General features: G+C 44.5%; 1 protein-coding gene across 1 annotated transcript in view; it reads left to right on the top strand.

Annotated features, from left to right (window-relative positions):
* hao2 (hydroxyacid oxidase 2 (long chain)) overlaps positions 1-24434 on the top strand; it is a 65235-nt gene that overhangs the window by 29715 nt on the left and 11086 nt on the right. The window contains exons 5-6 of the mRNA XM_070892706.1: positions 5975-6133; positions 8476-8545. Coding sequence (XP_070748807.1) covers positions 5975-6133; positions 8476-8545 — 229 coding nt within the window. The remainder of the gene's footprint in view (positions 1-5974; positions 6134-8475; positions 8546-24434) is intronic.

Below are 24434 nucleotides of genomic sequence, written 5' to 3'. Positions count from 1 at the left end.
TAAGGTGCTGCACAAGAGGTTATTAAACAAAAGTAGGGCTCATGGGATTGGGGGTAAAATACTAGCATGGATTGAGGATTGGTTACCAGACAGAAAACAGAGAGTAGGAATAAACGGATCATTCTTGGGTTGGCAGGCTGTAACTAGTGGGGTGCCGTAAGGACTGGTGCTTGGGCCCCAGCTATTCACAATCTATGTCAATGATTTGGATGAGAGAACCAAATGTAATATAATCCAAGTTTGCTGATGATATAAAGCTAGGTGGGAATGTAAGTTATGAGGAGGATGAAAAGAGATTTCAAGGGGATATAGACAGGCTAAGTGAATGGCCAAGAACATGGCAAATGGAACATGATGTGGAGAAATGTGAAGTTATCCACTTTGGTAGGAAAAATAGAAAAGCAGAGTATTTTTTAAATGGTGAAAGATTGGGAAAAGTTGATGTTCAGAGGGACCTGGGTATCCTTGTACACAAATCATTGAAAGTTAACATGCAGGTACAGCAAGCAATTAAGAAAGCAAATGGAATGTTGGCCTTTATTACATGAGGATTTGAGTACAAGAGTAAAGACGTCTTATTACAATTATATAGGGTCCTGGTGAGATCGCACCTGGTGTATTGTGTACAGTTTTGGTCTCCTTACCTAAGGAGAGGGGAGTGCAACAAAGGTTCACCAGACTGATTCCTGGGATGGGGGGATTGCCCTATGAAGAGAGATTGAGTAGACTAGGCCTATATTCTCTAGAGTTTAGAAGAATGAGAGGTGATCTCAATGAAGCAAAATTCTTACAGGGCTTGACAGGGTAGATGCAGGGAGGATGTTTCCCCTGGCTGGGGAGTCTAGAACCAGGGGCCATATTTCAGAAAAAGAGGTCAGCCATTTAGGACTGAGATGAGGAGAAACTTCTTCACCACCAAAGAGGGTGGTGAATCTTTGGAATTCTCTACCCCAGAGGGCTGTGGAGACTTTGTCTTTTAGTACATTCAAGACAGAGATAGAGAGATATTTGGATATTAAAGGAAACAGGAGCTATCGTGCAGGAAAGTAGAGTTGAGGTTGAACATCAGCCATGATCTTATTGAATGGCGGAGCAGGCTCGAGGGGCTGAATAGCCTACTCCTGCTCCTAATTCTTATGTTCTTATGTACAAGTAGACAATGCCTCAGTTTAGCATTTTATCCAAGCGATACCAATTAAAGACATCTCCCAACACTTCCCACCACACTGAAGTGTCGGTCTAGATTACATGGTCAAGTCCTGCAGTGGGGTTTGAACCCACAACCTTCTGACCTTGGAGAAGGAATAGTATTAACTTAAAAAATATATATTTATTGAACATTAAAAACATTTACAACATCGTGATCATTCCATTGTATCATACAAATCCATACCGCCACTCTGCACAGCCATTCCTCTTCCACATATTAACATCAAAACCTAAAGTTGAATTTGTTTTCCATATATTAATCTATAGGAATAATACTAACTGAGCTAACCAGACATTGTAGCATTAAAATGATCTTAATCCTGTCATATCATATCAGCAATTTATCTTACTCTTTGCTAAACAGTTCTTAAAATGCAAAGAAAGCTTACATTGTTTAATTTAGTCTAATGTAGTACTAAGCCAGACAGACTGAGAAGGTCCCACACCACGGTTTAGAAATTCAACTCGGGCGATGGTGCATCACGGGCAGTATCAGGTCGGCTGCCCGTTAAACGCAGCACCTGATATTCGGATCCGATACCGCACATCCTGCACCATTGCCCAAGACGAGTTTCTAGGCTTTAATTCCTTACCTGGTTAGTTGATCTCAGCCATGTCAGCAGTAGGGGTCAACAGAAAGTATTCTAATTTTCAGGGTCTAATGAGAAATAGAGAACTAATTCTGCAATCCTGTGCTTCCAGTGGAATTCACTCTTGTTATATATGCATGATTGTTTGTTGTGTGATGTCTGTAACACTGAATGTACCCTTACATTGTACACACCTTACCTGTACCCCAGAGGGTGCTGCTGCTGGAGACCTAAGGGCTACCTGCATACTGCAGGTAACCCAGTATAAAAGGAAGCTCACAGCTTGGTCTCCTCACTTGAGGAGCTGCAAATAAAGGACTATAGTCTACACAATTTAAGTATCATACCCTGCCTAGTGGAGTCATTGCTAAAGGTGCCTACATACACCACAACTGGCGACAAGGATACGAGGTCACGAACTACACACTCAGCATGTCGAATCTCAGGAACTTTCAGCAATTTACTGATGGGGAAGATTGGGATGCTTTTGTAGAAAGACTGGAACATTTCTTCATAGCCAATGACTTGGATGAGGACACACCGGCTACATGACCGAACAAGCACAGGGCCATCCTGCTTAGCAGTTGTGGGTCCACCATCCATTGTCTCATCAGGGACTTGCTAGCCCCAGCAAAGACAACCACTAAAAGCAATGAGGAACTTGTAACACTTATACAGGAGCAACTAAGACCAAAAGAAAGCATCCTCACAGCCAGGTACCTGTTCTACACTTACTGGCGACCCGAAGGCCAAGAAATTACTAAGTATGCTGCACATTTAAGAAGACTAGCTGCATCATGTGATTTTGGAGACCACCTAAATGAAGCACTAAGGGACATATTTGTCATCGGAATCAGCCACGAAGACCTTCTACACAAATTGCTCTCAGCTGACATCACAGTCACCCTGCAGAAAGCAATTCAAGTGAGCCAGGCCTACATGGTTTCGGCCGACGACTCCAGGAGAATACTGACCCAGGACTTTAAACCGGCGAATGCAGTGCACCGCATGGATACGTCCAAAGGCAGAAATGCTGCCCCGAGTCCTGCAACCCTGAGTCCGCCACATGGGGCAAACCGGATGGCCCCGTGCTGGCGCTGTGGGGGAAACTACAGGGCCCACCAGTGCCGCTACAAAGACTATGCATACAAAGGTTGCAAAGAGAAAGGGCACCTTGAAAGAATGTGCAGAAAAAGCTGTATTCATCGCATCTCTGGTGAGTTGGCTGATCACCGGAGCTCTGACACAGATGAAGGTAAAGCTGCTCAACCCCTGGAAGAAGAGTATGGAATTTATACCTGCTCCACCGAAAGTTCTCCGTGGACGATGGAAGTTGACATCGACGGGGTCCCAGTTTCTATGCAGATCGACACAGGGGCGAACCAGTCTGTGATGAGTTAAACGACCTTTGAAAAACTTTGGATAAATCCCGCCAATCGACCAAAACTGCACCCTGTCCAAGCAAAGCTGCTCACCTACACCAAAGGTAAAATCCCGGTCATTGGCAACGTAGACGCCCAGGTCTCCCAGGACGGCATGTTGAACAAACTCCCCCTGTGGATCGTAGCTGGCGACGGTCCCACACTGCTGGGAAGGAATTGGATGAACCCGGTCCAAGTCGGTCGAAGTGGCGATGGCCTCCAGGCTCCAGCAATCGATATCAAACATGGATCCACCGCTGCATCCAGAGATCCCACTGTCCAGCTCGACTGCACAGCGACAACTCCACAACATCTCCAGGATCGAAAACTCCACTTTCTGGGCCGGGGCAGGACTCCAAGAGGTGAACATCGTCGAAAGAAGTGGATTCCCGATGTCCAGGAAGAACCTGAACCTGAGGAAGAAAAGACCACCACAGCCTACCTGGAGGAGAGCCAGAAGATGGTGGCTGCACCACGAGGAGAAGAACCTGCAAACAAAATGGCCACGGCCAGACCACGCGGGGCAGCGTTGGAAGAGCGACATGTGGCACCGAGCGGCCAATCGGACTGGAAGGCTCCCTTAAAGGAGACCGGTAACGAAAAAAATTTAAAGGGACAGTTTCAACTAAATGAGGACAAGGACTTTAAAGCTAAAGATGCAATAAAAGGGTGCAAGTATGATAATGTGACCATGAATTGTGATGCTGGTGTAACTAATGTGACTAATGAGATGAATGCTTGTGTAAGTAAGATTAAGAACAAGCTTGTTATGTTTGATGATTATGACAGAGAGTTTGAAATGCCTAATGTAACCATGTCTAGTGAGACCATGACACCCAAGAGTGATGCAAATGCTGTAATTTATAATGTAGGCTCAACTATGTATACCAAGGTATCATGTATACATGTAGGACACTGCTAAAGGACATTGGGTTCTGCAGGGACCATGCAAATGCTAGAGGAATCCCCTTGTGGGAGACCCCCAGGTCCAGCTGGCTACCAGACCATGTACCCTGGACCTTTGGAACAAATGTGATACCCCTGGAAGAACACACACACACCCAGTGGGAGCAGACCCACTAAAGGGACAGTGGTCAATGGGCAGCACAGTCACCACCACTGGCAACCTGCACCAGACCAGCCCTACACTCCTTGGCCATCAGGGCCAACACCAGGAGCGAGAGGCCAATACCCTCCAGCTTCCCTGGTAAACCCTGGGATGACCTGACCCTCATCCCAATTGGAGGACAAGGAGCCCACCCAGTCCTGTGGCCCTGCCCACCACCACACAATTACCCACATCACAGAGTATGCACCCTACCCACTGCTGCTGTGGCTACCCCCCTGAGGGATCCCACAACAGTGACACCCACTTGGTCTGTGTGTGAGGGAGGGGGGAGGGAATGTACGAGGCCAGCCTCAAGTACAGGGGTCACACCTGGCAACCACACAACCCTCACCACAACCTCCCACAGCCCACCACTGATCACTTCCCCTTGTCATGACAATAAGGATATTAAAAATGCTTAGGGGGGAGTGTTGTTATATATGCATGCTTGTTTGTTGTGTGATGTCTGTAACACCGAATGTACCCTTACACTGTACATACCTTACCTATACACCAGGGGGTGCAATAGCTGGAGACCTAAGGGTTACCTGCACACTGCCGGTAACCCAGTATAAAAGGAAGCTCACAGCTTTGTGTCCTCACTCGAGGAGCTGCAAATAAAGGACTACGGTCTACACAGTTTAAATATCATACCCTGCCTCGTGGAGTCATTGCTAAATGTGCCTACATACACCACAGCTCTTATATCTACTTTGTCAGTAAAATGTAACATTTTTATAAATTTCTGTCACCTCTAGTTTCCTCTCTTTACTCTTTTTCTGAAGGGAATATTTGCTGCACCCGGGTGCAGATGCCACAGGCACAAGGAGCTCTCCAATACCAAGTGCTCGTTCTTCATTTGTGAGCATTATGGAAATCAGCAAGCTATGCAAGCAGGGCCATCATAGCTGAGCTTGATCCTGTCCTCACTTGACAGCCACGAGGGTCACGGGATAATTATCAGAATCAGATTCTTTTCCCCTTCCTAACCACTAAGGCTAGTTGTAATTCCCTGCACCACTCCCAGTTAAGTCAGACTCAGCGCAGACTAGATCTAGAACCTGAGACCTTCCCGTTCTGAGTGGCTTAGTACATCATGTGATACATTTGCTAACTGAGCCCTGGAAGAGCAATTCATAGTTCAAAGACTCAAAAAGCTATTTAAGTGACAAACTGTATTGGATAATTACTGGGAAATCTGGTGTATGCAGTGGCAGAATATAGTGGGTGTATTTGTGTGAGAAAGTAAGATGGAGGAAGTTGTTCTTTACACAAAAAAAGATCTTGTGAGTATTAGGATGTACATTTGCTCACATGATTCCCGACACCGAGCTCCCTGTCACAGTAGTGTTACTGTGGGGAATTGCCGAAGGTAAAATTAACTGGTCAATGAGATTTATTCCCTAACTCATCACAGGCTAAACAATGAAGATATATAATCCTTTTCTTTTTAAGAAGGCCACAATTCTATAACATTAACTATGATTAGGGTTAGCTGGAAGAGATCTGGGAATTAATCCATTAGCAACATCTTAATCTGTTAGCAACAAATTTCACTAAGTTAGGAAAATAGTGCCATTGCCCTTAATTCCAAACAGAAAGGTGGATTGAAAGACAGTGAGTAATACTTGTTTGAACGTTTGCAGATAGATGCCCTTTCAGAGATTGTGGAGATGGTACAAGGGAGAATTGAGGTTTATTTGGATGGCGGAATCCGTACAGGAAGTGACGTGCTCAAGGCTATAGCTCTTGGTGCCAAGTGCGTTTTCATTGGCCGCCCTGTGGTTTGGGGCCTTGCCTACAAGGTAATTAATTGATGCTTTATATTCATTATCACTACTAACCTTCAACTTCTCCATGTTTCCATTGCTCCCTGCCGTAGGAAAATTTTGGAGATCATTAGGTAGTCTGTTGGAGGTCAAGTGGATTTTAGAACAGGTGAGCAAATGTTCTTACAGGGTGGGAGGAGTATTGCTTCCTTGTCCCCTTCAATAGTATCCCAGACAAATATCTAATGAGGCTTATGTTTCAAAAACAAAAGGATTTATAGAATTATGAAATCCAACAGCTATCGATTTTTTTTAATGAATAAATTCTTTTCTTTGTGTACCCATTGACAACAACCTCTGTTTATAAGGCACTGCTTATTTAAAAGAATTAAAAGGAAATGAAGGGTTATGGGGAGTGGGCAGGGAAGTGGAGCTGAGCCCAAGATCAGATCAGACATGATCTTATTAAATAGTGGTGCAGGCTCGAGGGGCCAAATGGCCTACTCCTACTCCTATTTCTCATGTTCTTATGTCAGAGTGTTTTACAAGGGGGAGCAGGTAGTCACAAAGCAGAAAGTAAAGGAATTTAACACAAAGCCCTCATAGGTTTTCAGCCTCACTGTGTTCTGATCATAAGCTTTACATCTGCCACTCAGTGACCTCAAACCTCTCCTCTATGTCTTTTTATTCCTTTATTTTGCTTCCAACCAATCCTCATCTCCTTTCCTCTCCAATCCCCACTACCCTACAATGCCCACAATTACCCACTTTTCTACTCTTCATTACCCCCAAATGTTCACCATCCTGATCATTTCTCATTCAGCATGTCACTACCCCCAGTAGCCTCTCCTAAATACTAATTACTCTCCATTCCCCACTCACCAATCCAAATTATAACTGTCCCACTCTAACTCCTTACAACTTCAATACCACAAAAACTCACTGTCCCATTCCTTCCTCCACCCTCTCAGTTACTTATTACCCCTGAAACCTCAGTCCAATTCCCTCTGACAAATTCTCAGTACTTTCCTTCCAATGACTCCTTACCTCTGCAACTTGGCATTGCCTTAAAACCTCAATAAACCCCTCCCCCAAACCATGTCATCTCATTTTCAAAAGTAATGTCACAACACAGCCACTTCTTCTGACTGTGTGAGCAACACCATGAGAGATTAACTTATTATATTGTAATATTCAGTTCCCAATTTTGTAGGATACTTCCAAACTCCTATTACATCTATTGAAGAAATTGGACAAAAGGGACAATGGAAATTTCCAAAGCAATTACACAAATGTTACTCAGTCTTCAGCTAGTAGAAAGGTATTTCCTCTGAGAAGAAATAGATAAGCTATGGCTAGAAATTACTCAATTTATCTCATGGATAAAGTCATGTACACAACTATGATTCTGCCCATGGGATATATAACATTTCTAGCTAATAAAGATCTCTGAAAGTACCAGCACTTGGAATTTCTACAAGGGTTCTCCCAACCTATTTCTGTAACTTTCACAGTAAATTGGCGGACCCCCCACCACCACCTACCCACACCCACAGAGCAATGACCTTCCCTGGGGACTGCACCTTGATGTGAATGGAAGGCTTGTGTACTCCTATGACCCTGAGAACTATGCTGGCAGGAGTATCACCACCCAAACTAGACAGGTTGGAAGGTAGGAGCCAGACTAAATGTAGTCCATCCCTCTTCTTGATCAGGGGTTGTGAGTCAGGCTAACAACCTGTCATTCTAAAAACAACCCAGAGACAAGATGAATCTTGTTACAGACTTGAAAATAACAACAGAAACTGTGGAGAACCATGATCTGCTGAATGTAAGACAAGATGATACTCTGATAGAGTCAAATATCCTGCTCTGGGCAGACAACTGTTTTTTTTCAAATAACCTTTTTTCAAACCTGCATTAAATAACTGTACCAACCTAAACAATAACAAATTGAGGGGTTGAACCAGCATCCTAAAACTGAAGAGTGAAACTGAAGTGGTTTATTAATCCTACCTCAAACCCAAGATAAGCTACTGGATTTCCACAGGCTGCAGGCTGTGTTATTTTGCAAATAATAACTTAAGGAATTTTAACATTTCTACTGAGCATTTTCCTTTTGCTTATTTTGGCCAGTAGTAGTGTCATAAAGAATGGAAATTATATGGCAGACTCAGTGATACTGTACTGTGCAATATCAGGATTTCTTTAAATAATTGATGCAGGTAAATGGCATAGCTGTTACATGTTAAAGCCTTGTAATACACTCGAGCCTAAAACTGTGTTTTTACATAACTGGCTGATGTAAAATTTTGAAATTACAAAATGTTGACAAAAATCTATTTTCAAACATTGAATGTATATTATTTTATCTTTAGGGAGAAGAGGGAGTCAAAGAGATTTTGCAGATTTTGAATGATGAATTTCGTTTATCAATGGCTTTGGCTGGTAAGGACTTTTAAAGTTGTAATATTTTCTGACTGTACAGCAGAATGGGTTTAAACACTAAGGAACCTAGCTTGAAATGCAGCTCAGGTTGGATAGTACATAGGATTCTCTCTCTCGAATGAGAGTTTGAAGGTCCTTAGTGCACATAACCTCAGTGTACAAGTCTTTAAAAAAATTCAGAAATAGTCCTGTTATATCACTCCTCCTACCTCAAAGATGTAGGTTTGGCTCAGTGATAGCACTGTCGCCTCTGAGGCAGAATTTTAATTCCCATTCCAGAGACTATTACTGAGACATGGCTGAAAGAAGGGTACGTATGGCAGCTCAACATTCCTGGTTACAGGGTCTTCAGACAGGATAGAGAAGAGGGTAAAAAAGGAGGGGGAGTCACAGTATTGATTAAGGAAACAATTACAACTGTGAGAAGGGATTATATGTTAGATGGGTCATCAAACGAGGCCATATGGATTGAATTAAAGAACAAAAAAGGGCGATCACACTCCTGGGAATGTACTATAGACCCCCAAGCAGTCAGAGAGGGATAGAAGAACAAATATGTGGGCAAATTGCTGTGAAGTGCAAAAATAGTGGGGGATTTCAACTACCCTAATATTAACTGGGAAAAAGGTAGTGTGAGTGGTACAGAAGGTGCAGGATTCCTAAAGTGCATTCAGGAGAACTTCTTTAGCCAGTACGTAACAAGCCCAACTAGGGAGAGGGTGGTTCTGGACTTGGTTTTGGGGAATGAAGATGGGCAGGTGGAAAGGGTATCAGTGGAAGAGCATTTTGGTGCTAGTGATCATAATTCAGTAAGATTTTGGGTAGTTATGGAAAAGGACAAAGGGGGACCAGGAATAAAAGTTCTCAATTGGGATAAAGCCAATTTTGCTGAGCCGAGATGGGATTTGGCCAAAGTGGACAGGAAATGGCTACTTGATGGCAAATCAGTGTCAGAGCAATGGGAGACATTCAAGGAGGAGATCCTGAGGGTACAGAGCAAGTATGTTCCCTTAAAAAAAAGGGTGGGACATACAGGGTAAAATAAAGAAAAAAAGGGAAGCTTATGACCGATACCGAGAACTCAACACTGCAAAAACTCTAGAGGAGTATAAGAGGTGCAGGGGTGCAATTAAAAAAGATATCAGGAAAGCAAAGAGAGAGCATGAAAGAATGTTGGCAAGTAAAGTCAGGGAAAACTCAAAGATGTTTTATAAATACATTAAGAGTAAGAAGATAACGAGAGAAAAAGTGGGGCCTATTAGAAACCATAACGGAAATCTGTGTGTGCAGGTGGAAGACGTGCATAGGATTCTTAATGAATAATTTGTATCTGTTTTCACAAAAGAGAGGGGCGATGCAGACATTGCAATGAGGGAGGAGGAGTGTGAAATACGAGATGAGATAAACATAGTGAGAAAGGAAGTATTCAGGGGCTTAGCAGCTTTGAAAGTAGATAAATCTCCAGGCCCAGATGAAATGTATCCCAGGATGTTAAGAGAAGCAAAAGAGCAAATAGCAGAGGCTCTGATCATCATTTTCCAAATCTCTCTGGCTACAGGTGTGGTGCCAGAGGACTGAAGGACTCCTAATATTGTACCTTTGTTTAAAAAGGGAGAAAGGGAGACAGAGTAATTACAGGCCAGTCAGCCTAACCTCAGTGGTGGGAAAATTATTGGAAAAAATCCTGAGGGACAGGATAAATCTTCATTTGGAAATACATGGATTAATCAAGGACAGTCAGCATGGATTTGTTAAGGAAAGGTCGTGTCTGACTAACTTGATTGAATTTTTCGAGGAGGTAACCAGGAAGGTTGATGAGGGCAGTGCGTATGATGTAGAGTATGTGGATTTTAACAAAGCTTTTGATAAGGTCCCACATGGCAGACTGGTCACAAAAGTAATAGCCCATGGGATCCAGGGCAAAGTGGCAAGTTGAATCCAAAATTGGCTCAGAGGCAGGAAGCGTGGGTAATGGTTGATGGGTGTTTTTGTGACTGGAAGGCTGTTTCCAGTGGGGTTCCGCAGGGCTCAGTGCTGGGTCCCTTGCTTTTTGTGGTATATATCAATGACTTGGACTTAAATGTTGGGGATATGATCAAGAAGTTTGCAGATGACATTAAAATAGGCTGCGTGGTTGATAATGAAGAAGAAAGCTGCAGACTGCAGGAAGATATCAATGTACTGGTCAGGTGGGCAGAACAGTGGCAAATGGAATTCAATCCGGATAAGTGTGAGGTAATACATTTGGGGAGGTCTAACAAGGCAAGGGAATACACATTAAATGGTACAACACTGAAAAGTGTAGAGGAACAAAGGGAACATTAAGACGGATTGCAAAAGTTTCTATAGATATGTAAAGAGAAAAAGGTTAGTAAAGACAAACGTAGGTCCCCTGCAGTCAGAATCAGGGGAAGTCATAACGGGGAACAAAGAAATGGCGGACCAATTGAACAAGTACTTTGGTTCGGTATTCACGAAGGAGGACACGAACAACCTTCCGGTTATAAAAGGGGTCGGGGGGTCTAGTAAGGAGGAGGAACTGAGGGAAATCCTTATTAGCCGGGAAATTGTGTTGGGGAAATTGATGGGATTGAAGGCCGATAAATCCCCAGGGCCTGATGGACTGCATCCCAGAGTACTTAAGGAGGTGGCCTTGGAAATAGTGGATGCGTTGACAGTCATTTTCCAACATTCCATTGACTCTGGATCAGTTCCTATGGAGTGGAGGGTAGCCAATGTAACCCCACTTTTTAAAAAAGGAGGGAGAGAGAAAACAGGGAATTATAGACCGGTCAGCCTGACATCGGTAGTGGGTAAAATGATGGAATCAATTATTAAGGATGTCATAGCAGTGCATTTGGAAAGATAGGTCCAAGTCAGCATGGATTTGTGAAAGGGAAATCATGCTTGACAAATCTTCTGGAATTTTTTGAGGATGTTTCCAGTAGAGTGGATAAGGGAGAACCAGTTGATGTGGTATATTTGGACTTTCAGAAGGCGTTCGACAAGGTCCCACACAAGAGATTGATGTGCAAAGTTAGAGCACATGGGATTGGGGGTAGTGTACTGACATGGATTGAGAACTGGTTGTCAGACAGGAAGCAAAGAGTAGGAGTAAATGGGTACTTTTCAGAATGGCAGGCAGTGACTAGTGGGGTACCGCAAGGTTCTGTGCTGGGGCCCCAGCTGTTTACACTGTACATTAATGATTTAGATGAGGGGATTAAATGTAGTATCTCCAAATTTGCGGATGACACTAAGTTGGGTGGCAGTGTGAGCTGCGAGGAGGATGCTGTGAGGCTGCAGAGCGACTTGGATAGGTTAGGTGAGTGGGCAAATGCATGGCAGATGAAGTATAATGTGGATAAATGTGAGGTTATCCACTTTGGTGGTAAAAACAGAGAGACAGACTATTATCTGAATGGTGACAGATTAGGAAAAGGGGAGGTGCAAAGAGACCTGGGTGTCATGGTACATCAGTCATTGAAGGTTGGCATGCAGGTGCAGCAGGCGGTTAAGAAAGCAAATGGCATGTTGTCCTTCATAGCAAGGGGATTTGAGTACAGGGGCAGGGAGGTGTTGCTACAGTTGTACAGGGCATTGGTGAGGCCACACCTGGAGTATTGTGTACAGTTTTGGTCTCCTAACCTGAGGAAGGACATTCTTGCTATTGAGGGAGTGCAGCGAAGGTTCACCAGACTGATTCACGGGATGGCGGGACTGACCTATCAAGAAAGACTGGATCAACTGGGCTTGTATTCACTGGAGTTCAGAAGAATGAGAGGGGATCTCATAGAAACATTTAAAATTCTGACGGGGTTAGACAGGTTAGATGCAGGAAGAATGTTCCCAATGTTGGGGAAGTCCAGAACCAGAGGTCACAGTCTAAGGATAAGGGGTAAGCCATTTAGGACCGAGATGCGGAGGAACTTCTTCACCCAGAGAGTGGTGAACCTGTGGAATTCTCTACCACAGAAAGTTGTTGAGGCCAATTCACTAAATATATTCAAAAAGGAGTTAGATGAGGTCCTTACTACTAGGGGGATCAAGGGGTATGGCGAGAAAGCAGGAATGGGGTACTGAAGTTGAATGTTCAGCCATGAACTCATTGAATGGCGGTGCAGGCTCGAAGGGCCGAATGGCCTACTCCTGCACCTATTTTCTATGTTTTTATGACCTTGGAGTTTGGGTCGACTAGGCCTGTATTCACTCGAGTTTAGAAGAATGAGAGGAGATTTCATTTAAACGTATAAAATTCTGATTGGGTTGGATAGACTGGATGCGGGGAGAATGTTTCCCCTGGCTAGGAAGTCTAGAACAAGGGGTTAAAGTGTCAGGATACGGGGTAGGAAATTTAGGACCAAGATGACGAGAAATTTTTTCACTCAGAGGGTGGTGAACCTGTGGATTTCTCTACCACAGAAGGCTGTGGAGGCCAAGTCACTGAATATAATTAAGAGGGAGATAGATAGATTTTTAGAAACAAGGGGTATGGAGGAAAAGTGGGACAATGGTGTTGAGATAGAGGATCAGCCATGATCATATTGAATGGCGGTGCAGGCTCGAAGGGCCGAATGGCCTACTCCTGCAACCATTTTCTATGTTTTCTATCTTTAATGTAGGAGGCCAGGTAGATAAGGTGGTTAAGAAGGCATATGGAATACTTGCCTTTATAAGTCAAGGCATGGAATACAAGAGCAAGGACGTTATGCTTGAACTGTAGAAAACACTGGTTAGGCAGCAGCTGGAGTACAATGTGCAGTTCTGGTCACCACATTACAGGAAAGATGTGATTGCACTGGAAAGGGTGCAGAGGAGATTTATAAGAATGTTGCCTGGACTGGAGAATTTTGGCTATGAGGAAAGATTGAGTTTTCTTTGGAACAGAGGAGGCTATGGGGAGACCTGATTAAGGTGTATAAAATTATGAGGGGCCTGGATAGAGTGGCAAGGAAGGACCTATTTCCCTTTGCAGAGGGGTCAACAACCAGGGGGAGATTTAAAGTAATTGGGGGAGGCTTAGAGGAGATATGAGGGGAAATTTCTTCACCCAGCGGATGGTGGGGGTCTGGAACTCACTGCCTGAAAGGGTGGTAGAGGCAGGAACCCTCACCACATTTAAAAGATACTTGGATGCGCACTTGAAGTGCTGTAACCTACAGGGCCACGGACCAAGCTGGAAAGTGGAATTAGGCTGGATAGTTTTTGTTGGCCGGCGCTGACATGATGGGCCGAAATGGTCTCCTTCCTTGCTGTAAATTTCTAGGATTCACTACTGAGGGAGTGCTGCACTGTCAGAGATGCCGTCTTTCGGATGAGACGTTAAACTAGGTGAATGTAAAAGATCCAATGACACTATTTTGAAGAAGTCTGACACAGACACAAACCCATCACCATAGTTAAGAGACTTCAAACCAAGCAACTAAGAATTTCACAGAGGTAGCAATTCTGCTTGTCTGATGTGGTGCACAATCTCTTCCCCTAGGGATACACCTTACTTACATAAATCGAGAGAGTTTAGGCACAGAACCAAGGTTCCAAATATGCACAGGGATAGTGCTAGAATTTAACAAGTTAACCAGCTTACCAACACAGAGCACAGGGAGGTTTTCCACAGCTTGTCCAGTCAGGAATACCCTGCCCTTGAGTTTAAATGAGATTCTGACCATTAGAATGTCAGTACATACAAATATATAAAATATATAAAAATTATTTACTTTGCAGGGTTTTTGCTCTGTGCCAAAGGACATCCTTGAGTTGGGCTAGATTATGCTCTGGGGAACCCAAGTTAAGAGATCACCTAACTTTAAAACACATTGGGTGGCATTGGGTGGCATTGCTGTACATTGCAGCATCAGCTTGTTTTTCATCAATGTGAAATATATGGAAAGTAAAACACTACATGCCCGAAATTCAGTACCGCTGAAAAGCTGGTGCTCCCCCCACCTTTTTGGGGCCATTGGCACCAAAATTATTTTGTGGTTGGGGCACCCCATGTTCAACTCCAAAAGTGAACAAATGGATTCCAGCGCTAATGAACCCTTCCAAATTGAATTTTAAAGCTGCATGGCTGTCTTAATTTGAGCTTTATCACCACTGAGAAATTCAGCATGCAGGTAAGGATTTCTTACAAGCCAGCTGCTCCCTGAACCTTCGCTGAAAGGCCTCCAAAGCAAGCATATCCTTTCGTAAATATGGAAACCAAAACTGCGCGCAATATTCCAGGTGTGGTCTCACCAATACCCTGTAGAGCTATAACAAGACTTCCCTGCTTTTATACTCCATCCCCTTTGCAATAAAGGCTAAGATTCCATTGGCCTTCCTGATCACTTGCTGTATCTGCATACTATCCTTCTGTGTTTCATGCACAAGTACCCCCAGGTCCCGCTGTACTGCAGCACTCTAAACATAGAAACATAGAAATTAGGTGCAGGAGCAGGCCATTCGGCCCTTTGAGCCCGCACCACCATTCAATAAGATCATGGCTGATAATTCAACCTCAGTACCCCTTTCCTGCTTTCTCTCCATACCCCTTAATGCCTTTGGCCATAAGGGCCATATCTAACTCCCTTTTGAATATATCTAACGAACTGGCCTCAACAACTTTCTGCGGTAGAGAATTCCACAGGTTAACCTTTCTCTGAGTGAAGAAGTTTCTCCTCATCTCGGTCCTAAATGGCTTACCCCTTATTCTTAGTCTGTGACCCCTGGTTCTGGAACTCCCCAGCAATGGGAAGATTCTTCCTGCCTCTAACCTGTGCAATCCTGTCAGAATTTTATATGTTTCTATGAGATCCCCTCTCATTCTTCTAAACTCCAGTGGATACAAGCCCAGTTGATCCAGTCTCTCCTCATATATCAGTCCTGCCATCCCAGGAATCAATCTGGTGAACTCCCTCATTAGCAAGAACGTCCTTCCTCAGATTAGGAGACCAAAACTGAACACAATATTCCAGGTGTGGCCTCACCAAGGCCCTGTACAACTGTAGCAAGACCTCCCTGCTCCTATACTCAAATCCTCTAGCTATGAAGGCCAACATGCCATTTGCCTTCTTCACCGCCTGCTGCACCTGCATGCCAAACTTCAATGACTGATGTACCATGACACCCAGGACTCGTTGCACCTCCCCTTTTCCTAATCTGTCACCATTCAGATAATATTCTGTCTTCCTGTTTTTGCCTCCAAAGTGGATAACCTCACATTTATCCACATTATACTTCATCTGCCATGTATTTGCCCACTCACCTGACCTGTCCAAGTCACCCTGCAGCCTCTTATGTTCCTCCTCACAGCTCACACCACCACCCAGCTTAGTGTCATCTGTAAATTTGGAGATATTGCATTCAATTCCTTCATCTAAATCATTTGCAATCTTTCTCCATTTAAATAATAATTTGCTCTTTGATTTTTTTCTGCCAAAGTGCATGACCTCACACATTATACTCCCTCTCCCAAATTTTTGCTAACTCATTTAGCCTGTCTATGTCCTTTTGCAGCTTTTTTATGTCCTCCTCACCCATTGCTTTTCCTCTCATCTTTGTATCGTCAGCAAACTTGGCTACATTACACTCAATCCCTTCTTCCAAGTCGTTAATATAGATTGTAAATAGTTGGGGTCCCAGCACTGATCCCTGCGGCACCCCACTCGTTACTGATTGCCAACCAGAGAATGAAACAGTTATCCCAACTCTTTGTTTTCTGTTTGTTAGCCAATCTTCTATCCATGCTAATATATTACCCCCAACCCCGTGAACCTTTATCTTGTGCAGTGACCTTTTATGTGGCACCTTGTCAAATGTCTTCTGGAAGTCTAAATACACCACATCCACTGGTTCCCCTTTATCCACCTTGTTCGTTACATCCTCAAAGAATTCCAGCAAATTTGTCAAACATGACTTCCCCTTCATAAATCCATGCTGACTCTGCCTGACCAAATTTTGCTTTTCCAAATGTCCTGTTACTGCTTCTTTAATAATGGACTCCAACATTTTCCCGACCACAGATGTTAGGTTAACTGGTCTATAGTTTCCTGCTTTTTGTCTGCCTCCTTTTTTGAATAGGTGCATTACATTGGCAGTTTTCCAATCTGCTGGGACTGCCCCAGAATCCAGGGAATTTTGGTAAATTACAACCAATGCATCCACAATCTCTGCCGCTACTTCTCTTAAGACCCTAGAATGCAAGCCATCAGGTCCAAGAAATTTTTCTGCCTTTAGTCCCATTATCTTACTGAGTACCACCTCCTTCGTGATTGTGATTGTGTTAAGTTCCTCCCCCTCTAGAGCCCCTTTACTATCCACTGTCGGAATATTGTTAGTGTTCTCTACCGTAAAAACTGATACAAAATACTTGTTTAGAGTTTCTGCCATCTCCATGTTCCCCATTACTAATTCCCCAGTCTCATCCTCTAAGGGACTAACATTTACTTTAGCCACTCTTTTTCTTTTTATATACCTATAGAAACTCTTGCGATCTGTTTTTATATTTTGTGCTAGTTTACTTTCATAGTCTATCTTCCCTTTCTTAATCATTTTTTTAGTTGTTCTTTGCTGGCTTTTAAAAGCTTCCCAGTCTTCTGTCCTCCGACTAGTTTTGGCCACTTTGTATGCCCTTGTTTTTAATTGGATACCGTCCTTTATTTCTTTAGTTAGCCACGGATGGCTTTCTTTTCTCTTGCACCCTTTCCTCCTCACTGGAATATATTTTTCTTGAGAGTTGTGAAATATCTCTTTAAATGTACACCATTGTTCATCAACCGTCCTACACTTCACTCTATTTTCCCAGTTCACTTTAGCCAACTCTGCCCTCATACCTTCATAGTCTCCTTTATTTAAGCTTAGTACGCTGGTTTAAGATCCAACTTTCTCACCCTCCATCTGAATTTGAAATTTAATCATGCTATGATCACTCATTCCAAGGGGATCCTTTACTAGGAGATTGTTTATTAATCCTGTCTCATTACACAGGACCAGATCTAAGATAGCCTGCCCCCTGGTTGGTTCTGTTACATGCTGCTCAAGGAACCCTCCCTTATGCACTCTATGAACTCTTCCTCAAGGCTACCCTGACCAATTTGATTTGTCCAATCAATATGGAGGTTAAAATCACCCATGATTATTGCTGTTCCCTTTTACAAGCCCCCACTATTTCCTGGTTTATACTCCGACCAACAGAGTTGCTACTGTTAGGGGGCCTAGAGACTACGCCCTCCAGTGTCTTTTTCCTCTTATTATTCCTTATCTCCACCCAAACTGTTTCAACACCCTGATCCTTTGAGCCAATATCGTTTCTCACCATTGCAGTGATTCCATCCTTTATCAAACCCACCTCCTTTTCTTTTCTGTCTGTCCTTCCAGATTGCCAAGTACCTGTGAATATTTAATTCCCGGTCCTGGTTGCCTTGCAACCACGTCTCTGTAATGGCTATCAGATCATACCCATTTGTCTCAATTTGTGCCATCAACTCATCTATTTTGTTACAAATACTACGTGCATTTAGACAAAGTGCCTTTAAGTTTGTTTTATTACCCTTTTTTCCTGCTTGTTTCCTCTCTCCTTCAAACTCACTTTCTTTATTTTTGTTTTCTAATTCCAGCTTTTCTCTCCCCCCCCCCTCCCCCCGCCCCACCTACTGAATCTACTCTCAGGTTCCCATCCCCCTGCCAAGTTTAAACCCTCCCCAATGGTACTAGCAAACCCCTCCGCAAACATATTGGTCCCGGCTCTGTTGAGGTGCAACCCGTCCGGCTTGTACAGGTCCCACCTCCCCCAGGCACTCATTGCGATGGCCATTGAAAGTGGGACCTGAAGGGTCATGTGTGGATGGGATTATCTGAAGCGAGCAGCTATGAGACGCAGCTGCACCTCCCTTCCAGGGTTATGATGAGGACGATTTCGGGCAAATCCGGCCTGCGCTCTACCTGTTTGTCCCTTGTCATCGGGAAGGAGATGTACTGGACCCTTCTCCTGTTCAGTGCATCTGTGACCTGCCGGATGCACTGATGTGCCGAGAATTGGGAGATGTTGCTAATGTCTGCGGTGGCAGACTGGCATAAAAATTCAAGGCGATGGTGATCTTGGTCTCTACGGTGGGAGTGGTCCTGAGCCTTGTTTGAGGCTGCAGATCTTCTTGCAGGACAGTGCAGAGCTCCCTGAGTACGTCTTTCTGAAATCCTAGCCTTCGCAGGTATTGCTCCTCACTGAACTGGAGGTAGGAGAACTGAGGTCTGTAGACCCTTAGAAGGTAGGGCCTACTTCCCCCACATCTGCATTGGCCACTTCCCCTGGCAGCTGCCTGCTGGCCATCTCCCTGGTCCTCCTCATTCTCGGTGGAGGCTCTTGCTGGAAAGGCTCCTCTTTCGGTATTTGGAGGGGGTGGGGTGGTCAGCATCCCTCACCCTCCTCCTGATGCCATCTCTCTCCTGGTCACCCTCTCTAGCTGCATGTCTGCGCACATCTGCACACCCTTCTCTCTGTTGTACTGCCTCCCTTGCCTGCTGCCTCTGCACGGTGCTGCCGACGATGCTTTCTCCTGCGTGCTGCCCTGCTTCCAATCAGGTGTACCAGGTGTCACCCTCCTAACACTCCTCCCATCCACAGGGTGAACCTCGCCAAGCAAGTTTCTGCAGCCCACAATCAGGCCTACAGGCCTCCACTAAACAGTCAGACCTGAAAGTTGTATAAAGTCTGTGAAAACCTCTGAGCAGCACTCAGCAGGTTTAATGGAACCAAAACAATTACAAACGATTTACCAGAAGAAACGGACTCGATTGCGGCAAAACTCCAGCGGTGTCGCGTTTGTGCACTGACTGGAAAACCTCGCAGGGGCACTGCCAGGAAAGATCCTACTCTTTATCCCGAATTTCGTTGTTATGGACGCTATTCAGCAGCCCGCATGCTGCCGAGGTCACCGCTGCAAACCTTCCTTTATAACGGTTTCACCGCACCGTTTCCGACGGAAGTGCGCACCGCTCAAATCCTCCCCAAGCCAAGGGAAAAACACCCGATCACGGCAGCCCATTGATTTTTTCGATTGGCCGCCCAAACCGTCCTTTCGGGGACAGTGAATTTCAGCCCCTACTTGTGGGGGAGTCCAAAACTAGGGACCATGAATATAAAATAGTTACTAATAAAATAGATAAGGAATTCAGAAGCACCTTATTTACTCAGAGAGCGGTGAGAATGTAGAACTTGCTACCACCAGGAGTAGTTGAAGTGAATAACAAAGATGCATTTAAGGGAAAGCTAGATAAGTACATGAGAGGGGAAGGACTAGAAGGATATGTTGATGGGGTGAGATGGAGTAAGGTGGGAGGAGGAGATTGTGGAGCATAATCACCGGCATAGACATGTTGGGCCAAATGGCTTGTTTCTGTGCTGTAAATTCAATGCAGAAAAAAAGAGTTCTCCTGGTGTCCTGGCCAAATTTTATCCCTCAACACCTAATGCATTATCTGGTAATTTATATAATTGCTGTTTGTGGGAGCTTGCTGGGTGCAGAATTGGCTGCTATGGTTCCTACATTACAAAAGTGACCATATATATATTTTTTAAAGTAAAGTAGATGTAAAGCACTTTGCGATGTCCCTGAGGTCATGAAAGGCACTATAGAAATGCAAGTCTCTCTTTCTTTTAGGCTAAAATAATCCTTTTCAGGAAAGTTGCTGCCATATGCAATAAAGTCACTTAACCATAACAATGTGCTGTTCTGTTCATTTTCTGCTAAATTTTCAACCGGAGATTGTATATCCAGTAATGTACTGTTCATGGCAATATAACTAATCTCTGCATCAATATATTTGGGTGGTACTAATAAAATAGCCAATCACACATTACGTAATGAAAAACACAGACCAGGAATGGAGCAATCTGGCAGCAGAATAGAAGATGGAAAACCACAGAACAGTGAGGCAAAGAGAGAGCTGGAGTAGGATGGAGTGCATGTGATACCTGAGTTGAAGCAAGAATTAAGCAAGATCGGTTTCCTGTTATTTGGCAGCTGGGATTGGTACCATCAATACTTCAGGTGGGCAAAGGCATTCCTGAGGCTGAGGCCAAGAGCAGAATTCTGTTCCTGAGATTGGGAATTGAAGAATCTCTGGGACCAAGGCTAGGAGTAGAGATATCCCTGGGACTAAGTCTATGAGCAGAGTCATTTCTAGAGCTGCGGCTGGGAGTGAAAATGTTGATGGGGCAGAGGCTGGGAACAGCCATTCCAGCAATTGAGGCCAGTGACAGAGGGATTTCTGAGGGTGAGGATGGGTCAGAGGCTGGTGATAGTGGCTGGGTATGTTATTTTTTTAAATTCATTCTCAGGATATGAGCGTTGATAGCAGGGCCGACCTTTATTGCTTATCCCTAGTTGCCCTTAAGAAGATGGTGGTGAAACTTCTTCTTGAAGCGGTGCAGTCTGTGTGATGAAGGTACTCCCACAGTGCTGTTAGGTATCGAGATCCAGGATTATTGACACAGCGACGATGAAGGCATGGCGATATATTTATAACATGTTCACTAGCTTGATTCCTGGGATGAGAGGGCCATCTTATGATGAGAGATTGTGTAGAATGGGCCTATACTCTCTGGAGTTTAGAAGAATGAGAGATGATCTCATTGAAACATACAAGATTCTGAAGGGGATTAACAGGGTAGATGCTGAGAGGTTGTTTACCCTGGCTGGAGTGTTTAGAACTAGGGGACACAATCTCAGGATAAGGGGGTCAGCCATTTAAGACAGAGATGAGGAGGAATTTCTTCACTCAGAGGGTTGTGAATCTTTGGAATTCTCTGCTCCAGAGGGCTGTAATTGATGAGCCTATGAATATATTCAAGGCAGAGATAGATAGATTTTTGGAGTCTGGGAAAATCAAGGGATATGGAGATCAGGTGGGAAAGTGGAGCTGAGATCGATGATCAGCCATGATCTTATTGAAAGGTGGTGCAGGCTCGAGGGGTCATAGGGCCTACTCCTGCTCCTATTTCTTATGTTCTAATGTTACTATTGTTGATTTACCTTTGTATATAAGAACATAAAAACATAAGAATTAGGAACAGGAGTAGGCCATCTAGCCCCTCGACCCTGCTCCGCCATTCAACAAGATCATGGCTGATCTGGCCGTGGACTCAGCTCCACATACCCGCCCGCTCCCCGTAACCCTTAATTCCCTTATTGGTTAAAAATCTATCTATCTGTGATTCGAATACATTCAATGAGCTAGCCTCAACTGCTTCCCTGGGCAGAGAATTCCACAGATTCACAACCCTCTGGGAGAAGAAATTCCTTCTCAACTCGATTTTAAATTGGCTCCCCCGTATTTTGAGGCTGTGCCCCCTAGTTCTAGTCTGCCCGACCGGTGGAAACAACCTCTCTGCCTCTATCTTGTCTATCCCTTTCATTATTTTAAATGTTTCTATAAAATCACCCCTCATCCTTCTGAACTCCAACGAGTAAAGACCCAGTCTACTCAATCTATCATCATAAGGTAACCCCCTCATCTCCGGAATCAGCCGAGTGAATCGTCTCTGTACCCCCTCCAAAGCTAGTATATCCTTCCTTAAGTAAAGTGACCAAAACTGCACGCGGTGCTCCAGGTGCGGCCTCACCAATACCCTGTACAGTTGCAGCAGGATCTCCCTGCTTTTGTACTCCAATGCTCTCGCAATGAAGGCCAACATTCCATTCGCCTTCCTGATTACCTGCTGCACCTGCAAACTAACTTTTTGGGATTCATGCACAAGGACCCCCAGGTCCCTCTGCACCACAGCATGTTGTAATTTCTCCCCATTCAAATAATATTCCCTTTTACTGTTTTTCTTTTCCAAGGTGGATGACCTCACATTTTCCGACATTGTATTCCATCTGCCAAACCTTAGCCCATTAGCTTAACCTATCTAAATCTCTTTGCAGCCTCTCTGTGTCCTCGACACAACCCGCTTTCCCACTAATCTTTGTGTCATCTGCAAATTTTGTTACACTACACTCTGTCCCCTCTTCCAGGTCATCTATGTGTATTGTAAACAGTTGTGGTCCCAGCACTGATCCCTGTGGCACATCACTAACCACCGATTTCCAACCCGAAAAGGACCCATTTATCCCGACTCTCTGCTTTCTGTTAGCCAGCCAATTCTCTATCCATGCTAATACATTTCCTCTGACTCCGCGTACCTTTATCTTCTGCAGTAACCTTTTGTGTGGCACCTTATCGAATGCCTTTTGGAAATCTAAATACACCACATCCACCGGTACACCTCTATCCACCATGCTCGTTATATCCTCAAAGAATTCCAGTAAATTAGTTAAACATGATTTCCCCTTCATGGCCTCGAAATTAAGGTGTGGTGGGGGGGTGGGGCGGCAAGACTGGCTGCCCTGGGGAGCAGGGTATTGTTCCTACACCTGAATGGTGAGTATCTAGGCACCCTGACACTTTGGTGGTAAAAACAGAGAGACAGACTATTATCTGAATGGTGACAAATTAGGAAAAGGGGAGTGCAACGAGACCTGGGTGTCATGGTACATCAGTCATTGAAGGTTGGCATGCAGGTACAGCAGGCGGTTAAGAAAGCAAATAGCATGTTGGCCTTCATAGCGAGGGGATTTGAGTACAGGGGCAGGGAGGTGTTACTACAGTTGTACAGGGCCTTGGTGAGGCCACACCTGGAGTATTGTGTACAGTTTTGGTCTCCTAACTTCAGGAAGGACATTCTTGCTATTGAGTGAGTGCAGCGAAGGTTCACCAGACTGATTCCCGGGATGGAGGGACTGACATATCAAGAAAGACTGGATCAACTGGGCTTGTATTCACTGGTGTTCAGAAGAATGAAGGGGATCTCATAGAAACGTTTAAAATTCTGATGGGTTTATACAGGTTAGATGCAGGAAGAATGTTCCCACTGTTGGGGAAGATCAGAACCAGGGGTCACAGTCTAAGGATAAGGGGTAAGCCATTTAGGACCAAGATGAGGAGAAACTTCTTCACCCAGAGAGTGGTGAACCTGTGGAATTCTCTACCACAGAAAGTTGTTGAAGCCAATTCACTAAATATATTCAAAAAGGAGTTAGATGTAGTCCTTACTACTAGGGGGATCAAGGAGTATGGCGAGAAAGCAGGAATGGGGTACTGAAGTTGCATGTTCAGCCATGAACTCATTGAATGGCGGTGCAGGCTAGAAGGGCCGAATGGCCTACTCCTGCACCTATTTTCTATGTTTCTATGTTTCTATCGAACTGGTGTGTGCCACAGAGCTGCCAGTGAAACGTAATTGAAGATCGGGCCTATGCTTGGTGACACAGCAGCCCTCAGGCTAAGTAAGGAAGGATGGGCAATTGAGGCTCAGGCTGGAATTGTGGCTAGGGGTGGGGTGGGGTGGGGGCGGAGGGTTGTTGATAGATCGGTGGCCAGGGAGAGATAGTGTTGGACAAGGGGAACGACCGGTAGCTGGGTCAGGGGAAACAGTAGCTGGAGTGTGGGGTGCGGGGAGAGGGGAGAGGCTCGTGATCTTTTAATGTGGGGTTGGTAGGAGCACTTCTAATACTCCCAGCTCGGCAGTCAGGTAAGCATGGGGGCCTTGGTGCCGGTTAGCACCGCGATGTGCTCTGCGAGTTTGAAATGTGCTTCCTGCCCGCCATATTAGGGACTTAGTAGACCAGTTAACGCCTGAGAAACGGGCGCAGCTGAATTTATAGGCCGTGATGTCTGCTGGGTGTTATTATTTGATGTTGGAAATAGAAATTGTAACAAATATTTGATGAAAAGTATTGCTGAAGACTTGCTAAATTCTGAAAATTTGCTTTCACCAAGTCTCCATCATACTATTGACCCTGCAGCATAACATTAATGGAGATCAGCTGTGGATAAGGATTAATCATAGTGGCTGGGGCTTTCCACCGTG

Source organism: Pristiophorus japonicus, chromosome 11 (assembly GCF_044704955.1).
Source record: "Pristiophorus japonicus isolate sPriJap1 chromosome 11, sPriJap1.hap1, whole genome shotgun sequence".
In the NCBI taxonomy this organism is placed as follows: Eukaryota; Metazoa; Chordata; class Chondrichthyes; family Pristiophoridae; genus Pristiophorus; species Pristiophorus japonicus.
Note: the sequence above shows the minus strand (reverse complement) of the source record. Positions and strands in the feature narration are given on the sequence as shown.